Source organism: Anopheles moucheti, chromosome 2 (genome assembly GCF_943734755.1).
Source record: "Anopheles moucheti chromosome 2, idAnoMoucSN_F20_07, whole genome shotgun sequence".
Classification (NCBI taxonomy): Eukaryota; Metazoa; Arthropoda; class Insecta; order Diptera; family Culicidae; genus Anopheles; species Anopheles moucheti.
In genome coordinates, this window is record NC_069140.1 from 103073810 (window position 1) to 103097628 (window position 23819).

The 23819-nt window shown below is 39.9% G+C and overlaps 1 protein-coding gene across 1 annotated transcript in view; it reads right to left on the reverse strand.

Annotated features, from left to right (window-relative positions):
- The window catches only part of LOC128299573 (uncharacterized), a 309911-nt gene that overhangs the window by 255041 nt on the left and 31051 nt on the right, over nt 1-23819 (reverse strand). Inside the window, exon 2 of the mRNA XM_053035576.1 lies at nt 20299-20344. Coding sequence (XP_052891536.1) covers nt 20299-20344 — 46 coding nt within the window. The remainder of the gene's footprint in view (nt 1-20298; nt 20345-23819) is intronic.

Consider the following 23819-nt stretch of genomic DNA (forward strand, 5'->3'; position numbering starts at 1 on the left):
GAGAAATAATGTAACGTAAGAGCTACATTGCTTTTCGAGAAAGGTGGATGAAGAAACTTCCTTTCAATTTTGATATCTCTTAACCACACAGTTTGCCTTTCTAAGGTGTTACTCGTTTGATAGTTTTGAAAACCTTATGCTTTTGATAGACATTGCTGAGAGAAGCACAACATAGATGTTTATTTTACTTTTGATTTTCAAAAGATTCCCATTATGCATATCATAATAAATCAAACTTTCTTTTTCTACAGGCTGTGAGGCTTAATATCTGAACAATTTTCCATAGTTCAAAATATGAAATGACCATATATCCGTTGTATGATGTGCTCTGTCTCGGTAAGAGTTGGGAACATACAGTTTTCAGATTTATTCTACCCAACAGACACGTGTATATGCTGATATACAATTAATTTTCTGCACAAAACCCAGTCAGAGAAATATCATTCAATGCCGTTTTCCTTCTCGTGAAGGATCAATGTTTTCTATCCTCTGTTGGTTGTATGAATGCTTAGCCAACTAGGTGCTATTCTCTGCTAGTGTCAAGACATCGACTTGCCGATCCTGCAAAGATATTGCTTGTCGTCAGTTACCAAGTATATCTTGCGAGTTTAGGAAGGACTCGCTTGGTTCTACAAATTACCTTTCAACTTTAATGCTTTCCCTGTTTCTGCAGAAAATCTTGAGGGGATTCATAGTAAACGGACAATGACAAAATGATGGAGTTGATATATCGTCCTCTATGGGGAAAATAGGGTTATGTGTCGGAGTTGTAGCATGCAGAGTAAAAGCAAGTGATGGAACCCATTTTGAATGTGCAGATTGCATTTAGGTTAAAGAAGGAGTTTCTTTTTCTTGGTGCATCTGATGAACTTCAACATTCTATTGCTTTTCACGTTATCTGTACATGCAATTTTTCTTCTCACGTTTCTATCCTCACTGACAAAAAGCGTTAGTGTTAGATATAAGATTAGATTGATTCACTTCGTCTGATTAGATAATTAATACAGATAAGAAAGGAGGAAAACACCATTCCTCGGCATAGAAAGGCTACAAACAATCGATACTCCCACCGGAAATACCACTTTGGAAGGATATTATGTTCATGTCCCGAAAGTAAAAAAACATAAAATTGGGCCACAAATAATGTATACCATTCCTTTGCACAGCAGCAACGAAGATATCAGCGATCCCCTTACTAACAATCGACCGGCAAGAATAAATTATTACGTGCAGATGGGAACTTCCGTGGCAGCTCCTTCGTTCACGTTTGCCAATAATCATTAATTACGGTCACCCTCCCTCGCGGTCATTATCGAAGAATTTCCTGCGTGGTCTGGGCTCAATTTTTTTGCCTCAACCATCGCCACCATCACCATCACCGCACCGCCACCGTCGGTTTGTAAATAATGCTTTCTGGGTGTCGTTCATTACGCGGATGCAATTATTCGCTTTCACCATACGCTTACGGTTCGACCTAAATAATGTGGAAAATTTATGGAAAAGCGGGAGCTTTTCCTTATCGTATTCCTAGAGGCAACAACAACGTTGAGGGAAGGGGAAGGGGGGAGGGGGGAGAGTTGGAGGTTAACGACAGGAAAATATGATCCTGATTTCTCCTAAATGTCACACAGGGAGAGAATAAATCATGCATATGGGTCTAAAGTAAACAATAAAACTAAAGATAATGGGAGAAATCTGTTATCTAAACCAAAGCAAGCCCGAACCAGCATTTGTAAAGGTGCATTTTCTTACTTGTTCAATTATAAAAAACAATAGATTGATTTATATTTAATTCCAATACAAATCACTTTACTACGTTGAGCTGATGTCTTCATCTAAACATTATGGGGGTTTATTTATAAAAAATAAATACAATGTATTCTTCCCATTAGCTAGACGGCTTTTGAAGTGTTTGCTGCTTATATAGTTCACACTTGAGTAAAACGACACACATTCAGTGCTCTAGTGTCATTTGACAAGGATAAGTTTACGGCCAGTGGACGCAAAAAGTGCCATTTGTGCACATTTTAGCTACCCATCCAACAACAAAGGCACTATAGCCTGCTGAAACGTAGCAAGAGATGATGGAAGGGTTTATTTATATTTTTATTTCTACACTCTCCACTAAACCGCGTCTGGGATGGGTAGGAAATGATCCGAACGAGTCAACATGCTCAAGACGACAACTCGTTCCCATCGGTGACACATAGAACAGGCAGACATTTCGATGCCGTAATCCGCACATGTGGCTATTCATCTCGTCTCAACCCAGATCCTTTTCTGGCGTCTTTGATTGTTTTTGATAAGTGAACGAAAAGTGGTCTAGCTTCCGTGTTAAAGCAACTCTAACAGAATGTGCACAGCAATACAATCTTCTATCGCATGCAATTTTTATCCATTCGATTACCTTTTTCCCCCGAAGTATGCAATGTATCTCTTCCGTCTGTTTAGCGTGTGGATGTTTCTTTCTGTACAGCGTACGACATAAGACAGCTTATTCTCGGAACGCTGATATCGAGTACACCAAAAGAATACCAACTTGAAACTAGATTCGAATGATGAATGGAATCACCATCGTTCTGGGTATGCATATTTGAAAGGGAAAATGCGATTTGCGTTGTGTTGGGAATTCGATTTCGATTGTATTATTGAGGGACATTGCATCTCCCGAAGGAATGTAAAATCTAAGCCAAAGGATAGATATTCCTTTAAAACATCTTAATATCATCCTCAAGCGGTTGTGAGACAAGCATTGAATGAAAGCATTGAATGAGAAAACAATTCTCATGAAACAGGGTTTCCAATGCAAGATGAATGAAATGACATGATTAAGAATGTTTGAATCGCGTTCAATTTCAAATGTGTCAAAAACGGATGGTAAACATATCAAACAAGAATCGAGGAATCTGTTCACGATTGGGAAACTAAGCAAAGGACAAAAAAACACCACATTAACATAAAATAAAACCGTCCGGTGGGAAATGATGAAATTAGAACCACAATTCAGTTACAACTTATTTGATTCCAGTACTTATTTAAATATATACATGGGACGAGAAAAAGTAGTTTTCGAAATCAAGATCTCAATGTTGGCATATTGTTAGTGTAAAGTTAGTGACCATGATAATGAAGTTCTCATCATTACCCTGCATGTGAATATTGTCACAGTAAAAAAAAATTAACCTAGGGCGGCAAGAAGCTTTCAGAAGCATAATTTCTTTTAAGCGTTGCGGTGTACCCTAAAAATGAACTACACCATAAACAGCGGTCTTATGTTGACTGCGAATGACACAGGCATAATTTTGACTTCATTTAATATCAAACCTTTCCCACTGCATGGTTTCTTGCATGCATTAAAACATTGAACAAATTTACAGCGGCTTTTCATGAACCATCCGGAAGAAGCCCGATCGGCCTTATGGTCGTAGTTTCGGTAATTTTAGAAGAAAAGCCCAATGATGCACATGATGCAGAAATTTGTAACAATGGGTCTCGTTCCGGACTCGTGATGGGAATCATAATTCCACGCAGCACTGCCGGTAGAGAACAGCAGACTTCCCATTAAGCTTTCGAAATGAAAACATTGCCCCATCCTGGATGTCGTCGCCTATCTTAGAACCCTCCTGTGTCTCTTGTGCCAGATGAAAGCATCTCTCAACGTTGGCCCATTTCACGGTGTCACGCCATTACGCTCGAAAACTGTTTATGGCTATAATCAGTCGACCCAGAGTAGGGAATTATGCTCATACAATGTTGCAAAACATCGGTACCATAGGATAGGTGGTTATGGCCTCCTTACTAGGCGCGAAAAGTTTGTCGTCATTTTCTTCCGAGGATTAACAGGTAAGTTTTCCCGCTGGTAGTTTTTATGGTTATGGCGTTTGTGAGCGCGTGCCACTGGTACTTTTACAGGAACGATCGCGCAGACAGTGTGTTATTTTGGCCACACCATGTTTGGAGTGGAGTTACGATGACAGAAATGACATACTTTCCACAGCGAAAGCAATGTGTACATATAACGGACAAAAATGCATCGAACGGTTTACGAGAGCACATTAAAAGTGCTGCAGGTTAATGAATGCCACACATTCTGGGGGTGCGGATTTGATATGAGGTGGTAATATCATAATGTATGCCTTGTTAGTCGTATACGTCTATCTAATGGTGATCCAAGCGAAAGTTTACTTGATGAAAATAAGAACAAGCCAGTGTCACGAAATGTAGGTCATAGCATGAGGCTTTAACATTGCCATCAAGTATAAAAGAGGAAATTGTATAATTTATTCCCTTTTCAATTTCTCTAGTGCTCAATGAAGCCAGGACAACGCGTAAGACAAGAAGACTGTTGTTTATTGAAACTTGATTTATTTTACATTTCATAATCGGTAATGCGATTTTTAACCTTTCCGTTACCTCTTTCCGCAGCTGCATTACCTCTTTCTCTGTTATTGTTTATTCCTAGAGCTCCTACAATGTTTGGTTTTATTTTTTATTGTCATCCAAAGTTAGATTACAAGCACAGGCTAACCTTTAACCTTTATTCTTCTTAATTACAATTACAACAGCAAGAGGGCTGGCTATATCATTTCTGGACTTTGTTGACATACTTTATGCATAGTTGGATAAACAGTCCTGCTTACGATGGGACGATCTGGAAAATATTTGGGAATGTTTCTGTCATGTGAAACACTGGTGCCTTTACCATTACATCATAGTGCGCATTATGATTAAAATGGAAACGCAGTCAATTTTAATACAGTGGCTACAGCCGATCGAATCGTGCATTCATTACGTTTAACTGCCCATTTGTCAAAACGGTCCACTTTTGTAGCCATCTGAAAGGTCCCAAAAAGAACCGATGATGCTAGCAAATTTCATTAAATTGATAGCATAACGACCGATTGAACCCCTTTATCAAATCATATATCCGTTGCCTTGTGCGATGCCGACATTTCTTTCTTCTGCTTGTCAAAGGGTTCACTCATTCTTTCTTGCATTTCGCTCAGTAGCTTCCGGTAGATAAGCAAATGTTACGCTTTTTAAAAAACGGATCTGCATAATGGAAAATTTATCTTTTTCTATAAGCTACTCCCTTCCAGCATGGGAAGAAATATCAACCGGCAATTGCGCTGCCTTTTGATGTGTTGTTCTTCAATCTCCCTTTAAGGATGATCCTTGTACAGAGCGATCAACGTAGAGAGAGGTTTTGTATGGCACACTGCAAGGATGAAGGCGAACCAGCGCCAAAAATGGATTCGCTGTCAATTTTGCCCATTATCGTGTAGCGCATGAGAAATGATCAAAAATCGAGGAGCATAAATCATAAAACGAAGCGAACCGAAGGATGGGATAGTAATGGTACCTTCGTCAGCTGCCGAACTACTGTGCTGATTGGGTAGCAGGAGCCACAACAAAACATAGTAAAAATGAAAGCGTTTCTCTTTGCGCCCTAGTGTGTTCTGGAGAGCGATGGCGCAAGGATGCTTTCGTAACCACTTGCTCACAAATCAAACAAGCTGAAAGCACTCGTTTCCAAACGAAACGAAAAACGCACACGCGCCTAAGTTGCTAAAATACTTATGTTTATGTTGCTGTTAGGTGGAAAGTGAAACCAGCCTGCTCTTCTTCAGCAGCAAGCGCGTGCCTTTGATCGTGATGTTCTCTTTTCTTGTACATACTCTACTCAGGCATTCCGTTTTCTTTAGCAGAAGAATATTGATGACATCCTTCCGTCACGAGCGAAACTGCTCTTGCTTACCAGAGCACTCGAGGCACCCCCCTTTGTGTTATGCAAAAATTGGTCCAGAAAAATACTCACCGAACAAAGCTTCCTGGTCGTGACAAAATCATTCTTCATCGCATTTTGTAGCACACGAAAAAATAAAAAGACACTAGAACTTCGAAACCGTGACTTAGGTTGTGGCAGACAGGTGCATGGAGGGAACTCTTGAGAACGAACCACTTCCTTCTTGAGGAAGCGTCCGATGAAGTGAAGGTATGGAGTGAGTGAGGGTGAGGGTGAAGTGAAGGCGATTGACGAAACAATCGAAACGGGAAAAGAGTCCTCCTCTTGAAAGAGTATCAAATGGGACTCCCTTTCTGTCCAAAACGACAACCAGCACGATATCACCATGAAGTGGCAGGTCCGTTTGCCGTAAATCAATCGAATTCACTACATTGATGCCTATTTGGCCATTGTCAGAATCGCGTGTGTAAACCGGCGTGGAAAGCTAAAGCGCACGTACCAGATTGCTCGATTGTAAGGCGTATTGGGAGAATGTTCATCATTCATCACAAGTTTATCGAAACATGATATGTTGGAACATACCGAGACAGGTTCCGAACAGAATATTGATTGCGAGAGATAACAGCTTTTCGTATGGCCACATTTCTTTGGCTCTAGCCGCTTATTGTGATGTGTACAAATTTGATTTATGATTATTGTCCCTATCGCTGTGTAGGAATTGGCAGAAAACTTCAAAGTTAAACTCAAATTTTCCACAACGGTCTCCAACGGTGAAAAATCACCAGATCGAAAAAGTCACATTTTCACGTTGTACATCAGAAATGAATTTACAATAATCCAACACAGTCCAGAGATACATATACAACTTAATTGTATTTTTCTCTTATTATCACCGCAACCCAATGCTTCAATAAAATGGATGAAAATCGAGATCTCAACGCACATCGCACCCTAAAGAAAATCAAATTATAATTTAACTTTGATCATATTGAAAAAAATACCCTTCGAAGCGATTTCACTTCTCTGCCGCGAGGGAAGAGACATTCATAAAAAAACTCCATTGAACATACAGCAGATGGACACGTACAACGGTAATTGGGTTAGTATGATCTCTCTTGCATTAAACAAGGGAGTTCTGCATAAGCCAAACATGGTAAAATGAGGAATTCATTGAATGATTGAAGCTTGAATAATTTAATTATCGGAATAATGATAACTCAACGGTATGATAGCTCTCACACCACAGGATAGATTTCCAATCTCATTTCGATCTTATATGAAAGTTGACAGTTTCTGCCACGTACTTGATTTTAGTATACATATCAGTCGTTCAGATTATGCACTTTTATTTGTCCAAAGTTATGCATTAGCTTGGTGCAAGAAACAATTTACTCCTCGTTTGCAATGTTCAAATTACTTTCTACTCGCTTGAATACGATACATTTTACGCTTAAAAACTGTCTCATACTAACTTTCTAAAATCCAGAAGACTCAATGATGAGCTCCTTTAAGCTCAGAGCTCAAAGCAACACTCAGAGCTCAAGACCCTTCCTCTCAAAAGTAAGCTATGAAGGAAGTTAAAGCGAAAAAAATCCACCGTTTCAGGAGACAACCCTTTCTGCCCATTGGTATCGTGCAAGTTTGCCTTTAGTCCACTCCATTCCTAACGATACACACGGTGGCGTATTGGATGAAGAAATGCAGCCGCCAAAGGAGTACCTCGACGTGAGCTAAAATATGTGCAAGTAGAAAAAAGAAACCCAACGTAAAACGAGTACAATTTATCAACAGCTTGTTCGACCTGCTTCACCACGACAAAGGCGAAGGAGCTTGAAGAGGAAAAAGCTAAAATTAACATAATTTGCTTCAAAAATATGAACGTAGCTTCATTGCATCGTTGTAGAATGGTGTGCAGTAGTAGACCCTTCCTATTTTGGTGAAGCATGTTTCATGAAGAAACTGACACAAGAAGGCAAAGATCTATAGGTCAGTCTGTGGAATTAGAGAATAGCGAGATTTAAATACCGCTAAGTGTAACAAAAAAAACAAACTTCTCAAGAACGAAGTAAAACTTGAAAGACGATGCGGAAAAGGAAGGAAAAAATTAACCTCCGGTTGGAAAACTGTTCCCTTCGATCTCGGACTCCTGCATCCACTAATCATCCATCGTTGGTCTTTTGAAAATTATTCAAGCTGACGTTACAACCCATTGTAGGTGCTGAAAAGCATCGAAATGATTTTCATTCGCGGAATGAGGAGAATCAAGTGAAGTCCTGATGGATGGAGGAAAAAGAGCATTCTATCGCCACCGAAGAAAACTCATCTTCGTCATCGTCATCATAATCATCATCATCATCTTTTGAACCAGCTGGTTGAAGTAACATCGATCCTATCCGCAACGGATGCCAAACACATTGCGCTATTTTAGGAGAACCGAACGGGCTGAGGGAGAAAAAGTTGTAATGAAATAATTTATCCACAAGTTTCGAACAGAGCAATTAATTCCTTTGTCGAAGCAATTACGACCGGGCTGGCTTTGTGCGGGTGCTAAGTTCTTGAGAGGTTAGAACCAACGAGCCATCACAGGATGGAATCGATTTGAATGGTAAATTGATCATCACGCAAACAAGATGGAGTACAGCCAAATCTTTTTTTTTATGAGACAAACAACCGGGTACGAAGATTTGGTGCAGAATGTTTGCATGGAGAAATTGTAATCCAGTTTTAGGAAGAAAAAGCAGTTAAATGTGATAGTCTTGGAAGGGTCAGTTAATGGGCGTTCCTGATTGCTTCAGAAATGGACAAAGTTGGATCGTTTGCGGAAATGATTTGCATATTTTTTCTTTGTGTTTCCGGCAGAAGTGAAAGGGTTGCAAACACGAGTTGTACCAATTTTTGTTACGCATATTTCAATAAAAAAAATCAACTCACTTCTTTAAAGCCAAAATACTTAGGTATTAGTCAGTATATTCACGATCTTGAGAAAATCTTAAGTATTCACTGAGTGACATTTTGTGACGCTTGCAACTTGTTACATCAGAAATCTAGTAAATAACATCTATTATTCATCTATCGCCATCTATAAAAGATTGAAAATAAAAAAAATGTTGGTAAAAACTGCGTTATTTTGCATCACATTACTCCGAATACCCACCCGATTAAGAAAAATCACGGGTGCAATGGTAGTTACAATAAATTATGATTATGATGTTATAGTCACTGGTTCCAATAAAAATACAAAGGCTACTACCCTCGAAAAAATGAAACCGCTAGTTATCCTTGTTAAACGCTACCGCAATCCCCTCCTCGTTAAACAAATACAAACCGGAGTGAAATGTAAAAAGATAAGCCAGGTTAGTCACTGTTTAACCTTCCGTAAACATGTTCCGTTGTCTAGCTTTCCATTTTAGTTGATTTATGACTCATATATGCGTTGCCTTTGCGTCCCTGTTTCCGGCAAACGAACGGCGTTTTGTCACGCACCGGCATGGCAGTGAAAATCTCCGAAATGCAGAGCGCTTCTGTTCAAATATGTGACATCACTCGGCTGCTGTCTGGCATGTTCCGGACTCCCGTTTGTGGTGGAACGAATAAAGTGCGGATAAAGGGGACAGTCGGCTTGTTTAGTTAAGTTGACGATTGCAGATTAGAAATGCGGGTTACACGGCTCCACGGACCTCGGATGCGGTATAGAGATGCGTTCTGCATGGTTAAAAGACCAACTGTGAGTGAAAGTTTCAATGGTAGAACGCTTCACGGTAAGGGATGCTGAAAATTAAGCAAGAATACAGAAAGGAAGCGTTTGTCTCGAGTAAACGTGCAGACGGTTTGAAGATTGGACAGCAAAACAAAAAAATGTCGCGCATGCAGACGTCTCTGTGCAGTGTGCGTATCATATTGGCACAAAAAGTACACTCCCACTGGGAACCAAAAAACGTTGAAGCTTGCCTATGTTAAAGGAGGCGATCATTTAAAAGACACAAAAGCGTTCTTTACGACTACGCGTAAATTCGGGAATTCACCAGCGGGAATGTTCTGTTTGTCGTGTCTGCGATCCCGTGGGAGAAAGGCAGGAACCAAAAAGTTCTTTCATACTGACAAAACCACCTCGTTTTATGCTCGTTTTGCTTTGTGACTCTTTTGTGTCATGCTGATTTTGAGCTGGTGCATGAGACGCACAAAAGAGTTATATATCTCGCGTAGAAGTTATGAGTTTACAGTAAATTGATTAAATGAAAGATGAAAAGATTTTAAATAACAGAAGCTGTTACTGTATAGCTTGAGGTGAATTAAAGTAATGTATTCAAATGTATTATATGTATGTATGCAAGTATTAATGCATTTATTTTACTACGATATTATTAACGTTTTGTTATAAAATTGATTTTGAATCTTGGAATTACAATTTCTAATAAAGCGTTTTATTAAAAAAATGATGTTGTATCTTGCCATTACAAATATCCTCTATGCGGGCTTTATTAATTTTACCACCTTTGAAACCATAGTTTTTACTAGTTACATAAGATATCTCTCAACTAAGACATATTTCAAGCTGCTTTTTGCCCCACCACTTGCCATTGATGACATCGTGCCAACAATGCTGCGTCATGGCATCATCAACAAAAAAACGCATGAATTGTTTAAATACTTCATGGCTGTTCACCCTATTTGTGGAGGAACACTGTACAACATAAACGCTGTCATTACTGCAGCTCTTTGGCAAATTGTTCAAACAAGAGGGAGGCAAAAAAGACAAAAACAATACGCTTCAACCCCCGGATGGCTGACACCGTTTATCGCACCAAACCCTTTCGTCACTTTCTGGTAAAAAAAAGCAACCAATGCCAGAAACTTCCAGTGAGTACAAATTTTTCGCTTTTCCAAAAATGCTGACACGTAATACGATTCAGCTTTGTGTGTGAGGTATTTGCTGAGCACTTTAGAATCTGATTCGGTAGGTGGTAAAGTTTGTGATTTCGTTTCAAAAAGGATAACTTGTAGCAGATTTGAGCAATGGTTTGCAATGTGATGAAATGTGGGATGTGTGACTATTGGCTATGGCTATATTCTAGAACCTTTATGTAAAGCATCTTCCGAAGATGGTTAAGAAAAATTCTTGCTCCTCCAGAAAAACGTAGCTAGGCGGATGTAATTTATGTTTCGAAAGTCATTCCAACATAACATCTCAACCACAAACAGCCATTTTGTAGGAATTCTTCGTTTCCTAACAATGCACGAATCCCACTGCCACATTCTGAATGACTGGAACGAGCAACCGTGAATGATGATCGGCAGACCTAATTGAGGTTGTGCTTTAAGATCCTATTAGATATATTGTCCATCCCGAAAACAGAAAGCCCTGCCAGTAAATTATTTTCAACTTCAATTTCCTCTTCGTGACAAAACGTACCAGAAATGGCCCACCGATGTGAAGCAGCCATTGCCAAGGACCAGTGTCCCCAGGTGTCCTCCTTCTCGTTGGTGGAAGAAAAATTACCTCTCAGCTAGAGCTGGCAGATAGTGCAAAGGCTCTCCCCATTTTGGTTTGGTTTCTGTGCTCATTTTTCGACTGTCAAATTGGGGGTTGTGCCCAGTTGTATGTGTCTGGGTTTGTCTGCAACACGGGTTCATCCGTCGAGCTAGCATTGGAGCCAGCATGTTGCAAATTATCCTTTCCGAAATTAGAGAACCCAGGAACGGCGGAGTGCAGGAAGTGAACGACGACAAACGGAGGGTAGATGTTTTTCGTCCGTTTTCAAAATTCATCAATCCTTCCCGCCTTCGTCCGAAGGTTATCGTGTCTCTGCGCATTTCAGGGAGGCTTGTTCGACAAATGTCACTCTAAATGGGGTACACGCCAAAATTACCGAGAGGCGACCAGAATCAGTGTGGTGGTAACCATTTCTGGTCGGTGCAACTACCGGTCCCTTCTTACGTCTTTTCCCAACATCACACCTGAGCGTTCGTGCGGGCTCTTGCAACAAGAACGCCCTTCCCGGGCGTAACTTGGAGCCGGGCTTGTTATAGTCTAGATGGAAGTTTGTGTCGTCTGCTCGCGACAGACATCACGCGTTTCGAGCTAGGGATGAGAATAGCGGTCTAATGTGCGTTAATCAGCAAAAACGAAACCCATGTACGATGGGAAAAGGAAAGCACGGAAAGCAAGGACAAATCTCACACCAGAACACTTTGTGTGGGCCACAATTTATGAGCATATAAGCAGCACTTCAAATTTTTGCTGCTCACATGCTGCTAAGGCACATTATTCACACCGCACCATGACGAACAGTCGCACCAGATGGAGCAAGTGCGTACGAAGGGGCAGGAAAATAATAATCACCTCTAACAAATTGAGAGACGATCGCTTTTTGCGTAGTCTGAAGGATACACACGACACTCAGGATCTGTTTTGGTGTTTAACACAAGCACAGTGGTGAACAAAATTAGAATAAAAAACGCCAAGCCTTTGCTACGCTACACGCCATGGTTTGAAAATTATTTGGAGGAAAATGTTCCTGGCAATAGACAACCGCACACAGTTGACATGGCAGTGTAACATAAATCTAATTTATGCGCAAATTCTGCTCAAGCAACGATGGTTTCTCCCCAAAGGAAGAGTCGTAACGATAACCTCGAGAGTAAGGCATGTAAACGACGATGACAGAATCATACTTACCGCGCTTTTCCCACCCCGCCCATGCTTCTTTGGGGAACGCAGAAGGCTTTTATTTATTTGCCGTTTCCGGTCGCGATCTCAGATCGTTTGTAACCTAGTTGGCCGGAAAATATCTTATTTTGACACAGGAACAAGAAGCATTATGGCAAAGCGATTGTCATTTCATCCGCAAATTTGACACTAATGAAATCTGTAAATACTTCTGCTTCTTGTGTTGGATGTGGGCGAGAGAGAAAGAAAGAGAGTCAGCTGCGAACAATAATGGTGTTGATGTAGCATCTTGCCCAGATAAGAATTTTGCATTGAAATGATGAAATTTAAAATTCAATTTTCCCAACAAGGAATTTTTGAAGATGACGGCAAAATGGATTCAATAATCGTTCGTTTTAATGTTTCCATATTATTGCAGTAAAATCGCGTTGGTTTCTTTAGACAGTCTTAAAAGGGTATTTTTTTTTCGATTATAACTGGTATAGCTTGAATGGCTAAAGCTCCATCGATTTGTCCGATTCATTTCAATATACTAAACAATTTATCCACAAATTGGTTTCCTTACCGCAGACATTCTATTTTGTTCCCTATTAAAGCAAACCCTTGTTGCGGTACTACGTTTTCCCTGCCTAATATTTTCTTCTCAAATTTCCTTATCCATCATCTATCAAAATGGACACGCGAAAAAGATGCTTTGTCGGTGGTGGTGGGCAATCGATCGTACTGAAAACCAGAACCACAAAACCAAAACCCCGTAACGGAACGAAACCGTTACGCTAACCGATTCAAGTGGTGCATTCGATTGAAATAATTGACTTTTTGCGGAGGAACTCCGTTCACTTTTCCGAGCATCATCTTGGTGTTTCCTTCGCATTCTCTGCAGAGCGACGAGACAATGAAAGGCTGTCATTGTTCGAGCGAAACATCTATTTTCATACAGAACGGTGGTTGCAATGAGTGTGGTTGAAATCGGTTGGGAAAGCAAACGTATTGATCGTATCGCAAGGATAATGCAGGACAGGGTGTGAAACGAGAATCATTTTTCACTTCACTTTCCAATGGAGAGGGATCAAAATATGCTGGTTCATTTAGTCTGGTAAGCTTTACTCCGATGTCTTCAAGAGTTGGTAGTTTTTCTACTGTCAGTTGAAAGTTTCTTGAACCAGTCAAGCGATTGCACGTAAAAAACGTGTTACAGTTGTTTTGTAACCATGCGTATACTGAAGTCTAACAAGAAACAAAGATGTCAGAATAGATTATTTGTAGAGAGATCTATTGCAGCAAAGAAAAAGAAATTTATGCTTATTGCTTCCTCTAAGTGAATGAATCATTCTTCAGCAAAGGTATAATTGCAAATAATTTATTGCAGTCTTGCAGTGACTGATGCAAATGATACTTTTTAAGTTACGTTCAGTTTAAAACATTTCATAAAGTTAGTAACATTTATTTTTGTACCGATACCGAGCTTGATTCGCGTGATGGTAATCCAAAATATTCAAAAAAAAAACAGAACAATTAGATAGTTTCATGAAACAGTAATAGGCAACAATAAACAATGCCAATGCCATTAAATAAATTCCAGGAAATAACTACCATTAGTGTTTTTTTTTTTCATTTGTCTTACTCATCACCATTATTCAAAATATGAATCTCATAACTGATCCTGTATCATCTTCCACTTTCGAATTCAGTAGCTTCATCAAAACGATTTCTTGTATCAAAAATACCCTTTGCGAAAATAAGAAGCGTAAAAACGGGAATGCGTAATCTATTTTAACTAGCTCGGAGGAAGAGAGACTGATTGTATTTGCTTTAAAGGTTTCCCAACTGGTCATTTCACAGAGCTGCGGCCGGAACTATTCATCCCTCCGCCATTCACACCAACACCTTCAAGATGGGCTTGCTTAACAACCATCCTCTACAGGTCAGGTAGCATTGGCTAGCCCAGCTGCTACATTTCCCACTGATATTCTACCCTAACAGAGGAACAATGGAAGATAACGGGGGACGAAAATTGGCCCCATTTCGTGTGTTTTTGTTTCATGTAACCCTATCGGAACGAGATGCAAAAAAATCCTTACCTTCGGTTTAGTGCAATTTTCCACTTGATGGTAGATTGCCCGAGCACTAACATAGAAGGAAAAGGTGTAGTGCACTGTAGAAACTGGAATGAGGATTTTGCTTGTAGTCGTCTCGGTTTCTTTTTCTACTGCTCGGTGGATTGAAAATTTAATGAAATTATACACCTGCATCGTGATGCAGGTAGAAAGAGGGAAAGTTGTTTTGTGCAATGGGAAATGCTATTAAGATTTTGTTATTCAGTTCCGCCTTTTGCACTGGGAAGACCACAATCTAAAACAAAAGAAATTGATAAAGGGCATTAAGTGAATTTGGTAATGGAATGAGTATTCGTTTTCCGTTTCGATGTTGTCTGAAAAATATATCCACACTTCTAGTGATAAGTATTTATAGTACAAAATCATATTTCAACCTAAATTGATGAACCTGTACAAGATAGGTATATATATCATAGGTATATATATCATACAAGATAGGTAATATATCAAACAACTACTTTTAAGGATTACAGCTCCACCACTATCCATTCTTCGCTCGCTATTCAACCATCCGTAAACTATAGCATCCAATAAAGTGTTGGCTTTCGTGGTGGATTAAAAATTTACTTCCAAAAAATAGCCACCAACCCATTGTACATGGGATCTATTTTTCATGGAAAAGCACGGCAGCACAGCACAGCTTACTAGTCCCTTTTCCATTGTGTTCCCATGTTCCTGTTAAGTTTGTAGGTCTCATCAGGATCAGGTCTAGGTGTTCCATTATCCTGAGTTCGGTCCGTTGGCTACTAATAATTGGCATGACCTACCGTAGAACGATTAACGGCGCCGTAGAAAAAGGTTACACCTGTAGTGATTGAAACTTTCCCATGTATTATGCTAGTGTTTTAACCTTTGCGTTCCATTCAGGGATAGAATGAGCACTCTAGTTTAGAGCACAACAATGCAAACTCGAAAATCAATATGTGAACAGTGAAATAGACGGGTAGACTTTGAAATTAATTCCGTTTTTTGTACGTTTTTTACTTATTTGTGCTACACAACACAACTGCATTGTTAAAATATGTGCTGATAATCGATTTTTTCATTTTCAAAAACTATACAAATCGATTAAAAACCAAAGCAAAACAGATTTTTAAACTGTTTCAGTAATTCAACATTTTCAAAATTAGTTTTTACCACGATTATCCTGCATCCTGAGCACATAGTTTTGTTTAATCCATACTACCCATAAACTTGTTCCATACTATAATAAGAAAAATCATAGTCCGAAACAAATTTACTTATATCATTTGTCATATCACGATCAACTATTATAGTGGAATTCTTTCCAACGCACGAACTTCCCATGTCTATCGCAACGATTGTCAACGCGCTTAAACGGGCAATTATTATCGGCTTATGGAATATTGTTATCGTCTTCTCTTTCTACAGCACGCGCTAGACGATCTCTGCTAGCTGCAGAGAAGAAAATTGTTTTGCATGCTCCTGTTTCACCAACCCAAGGCAGGGAAACGGAAGGTATACAAACTGTGCAATGACATAAGCTCTGCTAAAAGACACGCTTCAGGCCACTGGCTGAACTTGTTTTAATGTTCCATTTACTCTTCATTGGTATGACAAGCTGCAGCTGAGGTAAAACTATTCTTAAGTCCATTGCTCTTCCTATGCGACAAACTATAAATATTTGTGATAAGTTTTATTATTTCCTGCGGGAAAACAACTTTTCCCGCCTTGGCTAGAAAATATTCTTTCTGTCACCCCAACCAGTTCCTATAGCCACACGATCCGTACCGACTGCGTTTGCTAGTGTTTGCTACAGCGACTTTTTCTCTTTTAAATCCAACCTACTTTAAAACGTCAATGTTTGTCAACAGAGGCGCACCTCAAACACAGCCCAACGGAGTAGAAATCATATTTTACCGCACCAGGTTTCATCAAACGAGGGGCCGTGATTGTAATAAATTAGCTTTCCGCCTTTTTGCCTGATTTACATTGGCCAGAACTCTTTCTGCATTTTTTTAAATTTCCTTTTTATCATTGGGTGTTTTGTTTTGTTTATTCGCTCAATGTCTGAAACAGTAGTACCGCAGCAGGTATTGCGGGAAAATTTATGTGAAAATCGATAGATTAGTATCTGCACCCGACTCAATTAATTATGTACTGTGCGGGCATGGACAAATGGGGCTGTTTTTATGAGACGATGTGTAATTTTTTTCAAACTAGCTGAAAGAAAACTTAATGACTTGAAAACTGCATTAAGCGCCGAGCGTAGCAGAAATTGTAGTAAATAAGATATGCATGAGACCTTCCAAAATTCTGCGCATGTTAAAGCAGAAAATGGAAACATTTTAACAACGAGATGAGAACAGGTGTAGTCATCTGATTTATTATATAATTAGTCCTTTTTTTTGCTCAGTTCCAGCACAAACAAAAAATTAATATTTACCAACTCCAGCTTTTTAGACGATGTTACTAAGGCGCTTTAATATGCCGGCGTCTTCAAAACAATCTCTACAACAAACACCTTTAACTTGCCTTCCTGTTCCAAGTTTGGTCACAGAATAGCCCTTCAAACTGGTCAACAAACAACTCAAAGAGGTGTTTATCTCAGCGTACCGTGGTGTCCATAAAGTCGGACCACAATTTAGCTAATGCAATCTAATACCTGCCCTGTTCACTCGAGCCGTGCTTACTAGAAAAGAGGCCCGTGGAAGTGAAAGCAGAAGGTAAAAAACGAATTTTCTCGACTTGTTCATTAACCTGATTTCTTTTCCCCTGTCTACTTCCGTTTCTCTCTCTTGGTAAACTATACTATATGTAATCGTAGCTAAAGCTCAGTATCCTTTTCACTGGAAGTTCAGTGGAACGAATGCGTACAACCTTTTTTCCATTTGCTCTACTGTATGATTCCTTGTGGTAAAGTTCGTATCTTATCCTGAAATAATGCTTAGTACCGGAACCAAGGAAGCCAGAACTTTGGCCTTTGGAAAGCAAATGAAGCGACAGACCGGAGCAAAAGGAAGCTAATTTCATTCATTTCCTGGTCGAGGTTCTAGCAGGTCGTCTTTTTAAGGAGTGGACCCGTATCTAGCTTGTTTCTTACAGTTGAAAGCGAAACAAGCACCATTCGTTCGTCTGAAAAGGTTTGTACCACGGTGCCAGCATATAAAACTGCTCGGCTTAGCTCAAAAGTATACTGTCCGATTTTTATGGGTTGAAAAATCTAGATGAAGTGAAGCTGAAGGCTTTGGAAAGGAAAGTAGTTTTCGTTTCGTTTCGGCAAAGCGTACACGATGAACTATTCTTCGCTGCACAATGGAAACACTTCTCACAAAGCCTCGCCATCGTCACACAGTATTATTCACGAATTTCTTCGGGGGTGAAGAATTTAATGTACGCCTGGTCGTACATACACAACCCGCCAAAGCTTTGCATAACTAAGCTACGTGCGAAGTTTGATCTTTCCCAAGGGTCCCATAAGTACGAGACGAGCGTAGAAGTCAAGCTATCGGGAGTGAGGTAAACATTCCCTCACAAAGCTCAACCTGCCACGTTAAGAAATAATCGTTAGTGACTAAAATACTTCTGCCATATTTTTTCTACTTTCAACTTGCGACTCTTGTTGAAAGCTTACTTTTATGGTTCTGTTTCTCGATTGCATCGGAAACTGTGGACATATGACTACCGGGAGAATGTGCCGTTCTTTTTATTATTATATACTTTCTGTCCTTGTACAGACAGTACGAAGTGCAGATACGTGACTATTTGCATTTATAAATCCATAAGAACGCTCATCGCATAAATGCAAACTGTAAAGACATAAAGAGCAGCAAACTCTTCTCTGGTTTGCAGTTTTCTCCAAATAGAACGCCGGATCACTTGTTTTGAAGTTGTTTTAATGATTATTTTCGTCCTAGCAGTACACGGAACGATTTTTTATCCAATTTACATTGCATCATGATCTTTTTGGAAGCATTTGGCTGCTATAAAACTTTTGTTTGATCGATTCCGATTCCAGCTTAACGTCAATAAATTGACCACAATTACTAGCACTACAACGAAACCTTAATGACCAAGAGACGAGTCTATCAGCTGGTGTGATGCTTCGGGTTCAGGTCAATTGCCGATTTTCGGCAATCTTCCATTAGCGGTTTCCATCAAGGCTCTGCTTAACGGCTATCGCTCTCCGTTCCGTAGGTGCTAAATATTTAACAAACTACACCGTCACCGATCCAGGCATAATCCGTCACCGTTGGAAAGGTTCTCCTTACTTGCACATCTGACCATTTGCATTATTTATTCACAGTAGTCCAGCTTTCGCAGACATGGCGGGGGGTCCGCCCGTTTCTGCCCGGGACAATTTCCACCTGATTGAATCAGGTTGACGCCGTGGTCGAAAACCGCACGGAAGAGTTGCCAGAGTCGCCGACGTTGGAGAGATTTGGGTGCATATTGTTACTATAAATCAATAATAATTCAACATCATTTCCAGATCAAATATTGCGTTCGTTTTGTTGCGCATTGCTAGCATTGTAAAATGCGGATCGTGCATCGATACACCCAAACAGCTGAATAATGGAAAATCCAATGAATCACTGCCGTGCTGTCTCACACGCTCCACGCCCTCCGACAGCGTGAGACATCTTGTACACAGCACATTTGTTACAAGCCTATCGAACTCGTACCGTTGCTGCTATCGGCTGTCTGTAACATAATTTGCAGTGGGCGCTAGGAAATTGTTGAATTTTGCGAAAATCCACCCTATGCTGAATTCACTCGGGGAGCACACTCGCCGTTGGAACGAACCAGAACAAGCAAACCAAAGTCATCTATAATGCAAAGGAATTGCACACAACCTGATGCCGGAGCTGTGCCAGTTCACGAAGAATCATCATCATTCATGGGCACGTTAGGCAAGAGGTTTCACGCACGCAACGGTAAATAGTTTATACGCTAATAAGACGGTGTTTACTTCCGGGAAAATCGCGCTGTGCTACAGGGTAGGGCCGGAAATTAGATCTGTTACTTAAGTGAGGTGAGGGGCAGCCCGGTGCAGTACTCGATAGAGACACAGGTCTTCACACGACAGGATCGATCCAAAATCTCATCCGAACAAACCCCCCGTACGCAGGTTTACCGGTAAATAAAATCAACGAAAGGCCGAAATGAGACTGACAACAACGGTACAAACCGGTAAGGAACTGAAGTACTAAATGATATAAGTTAATGGGAAGTTTTTTTTGTCAGATTTGTTTGTAACAATTTTCAATCACAAGGTATATGTATAAGGACAAGCAAACTAAGTATGTTTAATATACAGATTTCGACGTTCTAAGAATATATGTGAATTAAGTTACAATAATTTCGAAATCAATTGAAATTGAAATAAATGGTTTCAATAATAGTCCTACTTAAGCAAGTTTATAGAGTAAGCAGATGTTATTTTACGAACGTTACTTCTTGTTCATCTTGTATCACGGATATATGAACACTTCTTCTATGAACCCATATTAAATGTTTGAGCCGCACATTAGCGTAAATAACAGAAAGCACAACTACGGAAATATTGCACACATTCAAATCATGTGCTTTGAAACTTTTATCACATTAGCCTCACCAGGCTAGATTGATAATAAGTTGACCGATATTTGGACGAAAGTTAAAAAAGTATTGTATTTTCGTCGTAAGCTGACCGATATTTTTACGAAAGTTTAAAAAACTATTGTGCTTTCGTCGCCGGTAAGTTTATTGATCTGCAATTGTTTTGCAATCTTCGCAGAATAAGGATACCTGAAAACATTACTTACCTGCGGCGGGTGATAGCTTCGTTACGACTCCCCATCGTATTTTCCACTGGAAAGAAAAAGAATGCAAAGAAAAGGAAAAAGGATGAATTCGATGTACGATCGATAGTTTGAGTATAGTTTCTGGATGCAACAAAACGGAAGTGATCCTAGAATGGCAAGGATGGTAAGACACGTTTACTTTTCTTCAGCGCAAGCCGATAAGCAACCATCCAATGTTTGAAGCTCGTGGGAAAAATCCTTCAATACGGTGAACGCTACCGAACAAACAAAGCGGTTCCGAAAATCAAAGCTTCAATCGATTGTGGAAAAGTTCGCTGGCGGGGAAAATGTTCCCATAAACCCGAGGAATTTACGTCCCAAAGCTGACGGAATCGGAAGGCGAGTTCAAACCACCAGGTTGCTAATTTGTGTGCTGACCTCCTTGGTTGGTGTTGGGCTGGAAAGTTTCTAAAGCGGACGTTATCCGAAAGGAGCATGATGGAGATCCTTTGATTTTGGATAGTTTCTTTGGGTAAAATGCTTCCGGGTTGGTGCGGAAAGTTCAATCAATCTTTGGCTTTATGGTGCTTTGTTTTTAGGTCACAAGAATGGCATGGTTGCGATGTATTTGGCATGGGTGTATTTGGTGAGCTGACGAGCGTTTTGCTAAAGCGGCATCTTAACCAAAACTTATGGGAACTGAGCTTACCTGGCAGCAGCTGGTGCACAGGTGGCCGGCGGAAATGAGTTTGAAATAGTTTACTAAACGAGGCTACGGAAAGTTAGAACGATTGGTTTAGTTGGTGGGTATTATTGTTTATGGGCGAACTGCTTGCTATTCACAATAAATGTTTTTGAATCTCGATTATTTTAATATTTCACTGCGAACAACTACGATGAAAATTCTAAAGTTTAAAGTGAAAATAAGAAGTATTCGAGAAAAGAGCCAGAGAAAAGCGAAAATACTCTCAATAGTATGTTATGCTGCTAAAACTAAACTTATTTAGTAGAAAATTATTTTAAATGGGTTGCAAAATACAGCATCGGGAAAAAAATATTACAAAAGAAAACCGTTGGAAATATCTTGCATAAAATTCCACCTTGTGTCCTTCGGCGGAACTAAAATAACAGCTTAAACCTACAGACTCACACACATGACAAGTACAATAAAGCCATGCGGCCATACATGTACCATTATCGGGTATGTTGTTATGTCCACTGTAGGACCGTGATGAAAGAGGGATACGGAGCAATGGGTAAAAACTTTTTCTATCAAAACTTCGCACAATGCAACACGGTTTGGAAGAAAAATGTTCAACCGCAAAATCACACATACTCCTTTGGCACTAACATCTTTGGTCAGTGGTAAGGTGAAGAAATTGAAATAAAAAAAACACACTGTCTCGTTGAAGAACCGATGAAGGCAGAAACTCGGTCGGTTCTTCCGTCCTTCAAAAGCCACAAAAGCGACGGTTTCACGTGCCGAGAGTGCTAATGTGCAAAACGATGCCGCTTTCACACTGCAAACCATCCGATGAACATGTAAAAGCCATCTGGCGAGGTGGGATTGCGAAATGCGTTAGGTAGGCAAGAAGGGCAAGGTCTTTTCCTGCGCGGAGCTTGTCAATGCATGGTTTATGTGGCGTATGTCAAAGTTTTCCTTCCGATCATCGATCCCTTGCAAAACGGTTTGGGTTCGTTCCGTTTGGTTCAACGATCGGAACAAGATGTTACATTACCGAGTGGCTGGTTGAACTAGTCTATGCAAGGCGAAACCATGGGTATGATGACATTTTGACGACAACGAGCAGTTGAATGAATTTGCGTTTCTTTAGTACAAGTTTTGTTTTACTTTTTTAATTATCTCTTGTACTCTTGACAAGGACTAGCTTTTTGACACTATCTATATCCGTTATAGATGCCAATTTGATGAGATGTTGTTTTTTCAGTGCTTTATTTACAATCACAGTGGGTTTTGTTATGTTATAAATGTTTCACGACATTTTTTTTTTGTTTTAAAAATATTAGTTACAAATGAAGCCTCCCTAAAGTTGTTAAAAATTTGTATATCTTTAATTAGTTGTTACATGATACATTTTTGAATGTTTATTTTATTTACCTTTTTTCTGTGAAGTTATAGTTTATCAAACACTATTTTTAGTCTCCATTCTATGACATTAAAGTTTCCTTATACGAATTAGTACAATTGTACTTCCATACTGCAAGTTGTTGCATACATTCATAAAGTTATAAAGGGTAATAATTGATTTGTGTCGATTCGTGTTCATCATCTTACGTCCTAACCGTTTTATGTCTTATTCTTTCCATATTCACCAAATCCTAACCTAAAGGAAAACTTAAAGTAACAACAAAGTAATAAAAATTATCGTCCACCCACCCGCTCGATTAAAACCCACCGCAACATGACATTAATTGACGTTTCCATTACCGATTGAACAGAGGCAAACGTGTGAAGAAAACGACTAGTGGTAAGTGATTTCAATATCACTGCAGCTGACCGGTGGCAATGTTTACTCGACATTAAACCATGTTCACCGGGGAAGGTGGGTTTTGCCGTGTCATCACGCTTGGGCAAGCAAGGTGATGTGTAAGTACAAACTGTTGTCATTAAAATTACACCTGGCACATGTACCGATTGAATATTTAATGGAGATTTAGGCTGGGTTTGTGAGTGGGATTGATTGATCCGTCCGCGACTAAAGCGATGGAAAGTGACACCCGGTGGTCAATTCGGCGTTGCTGAACGTGACATTTGAATATTTTAACGACACGTCCATTTACAATTGCTAATTATTTTAGATGCAGCAATACACCTTTCTGTAGTGGGAAAGAATGCATCGTACGTTTCGATATGTCATCTCTTTTATGCGGGTGTACATGTAATGTTGCGCAGATAATATCAAAACAAACCGAAAAATCCCAACAAGGTTACTCATAAATCATGTTTCAATTCCATCCAGCACGATGCTTTCAATAGCTTACAAAAAGAGGAAGCGGACCGCTCTCGAGGATTTGTTGCACCGTGGACACTGACACCACAAAAGCCGACTACTCTCCCTTGGGGAAAAGAACCACCCAGCAATTGCAATTTATATCAATAAAATGTGTCATTTACGGTCGAAATGCTGTAATAAAAGTTGACGTATGGTGTGTTCTCCGTGTTTTCCACGGGGTGATATGCTTTTTTGTTTGGTCGGCTTTGCCTTTACAACCACTTTGCATACGTTGGGCGCGCGTTTGGAAGGTGCCATCGTCGGTAGCAATGGCCTCGGTAGCATAATAATACTACACATAATCATTTATACGCAAGCCACCATTGTTGCGGCTCATTTGTGGGCCCATCGAACACAGGCAGCCACAGCAATAGAGTACCATCAGAGGTTAAACAATTCGTTTTACCGAAAATGAGCAATGGTAGTAGATGGCAGAATCACCATTATCGTGATCAGCATCATCATCATCATCATCATCATCGTTTTGTTTTGCAGGAATTGCGACGCACTGTACCCTTCCAAACCAGG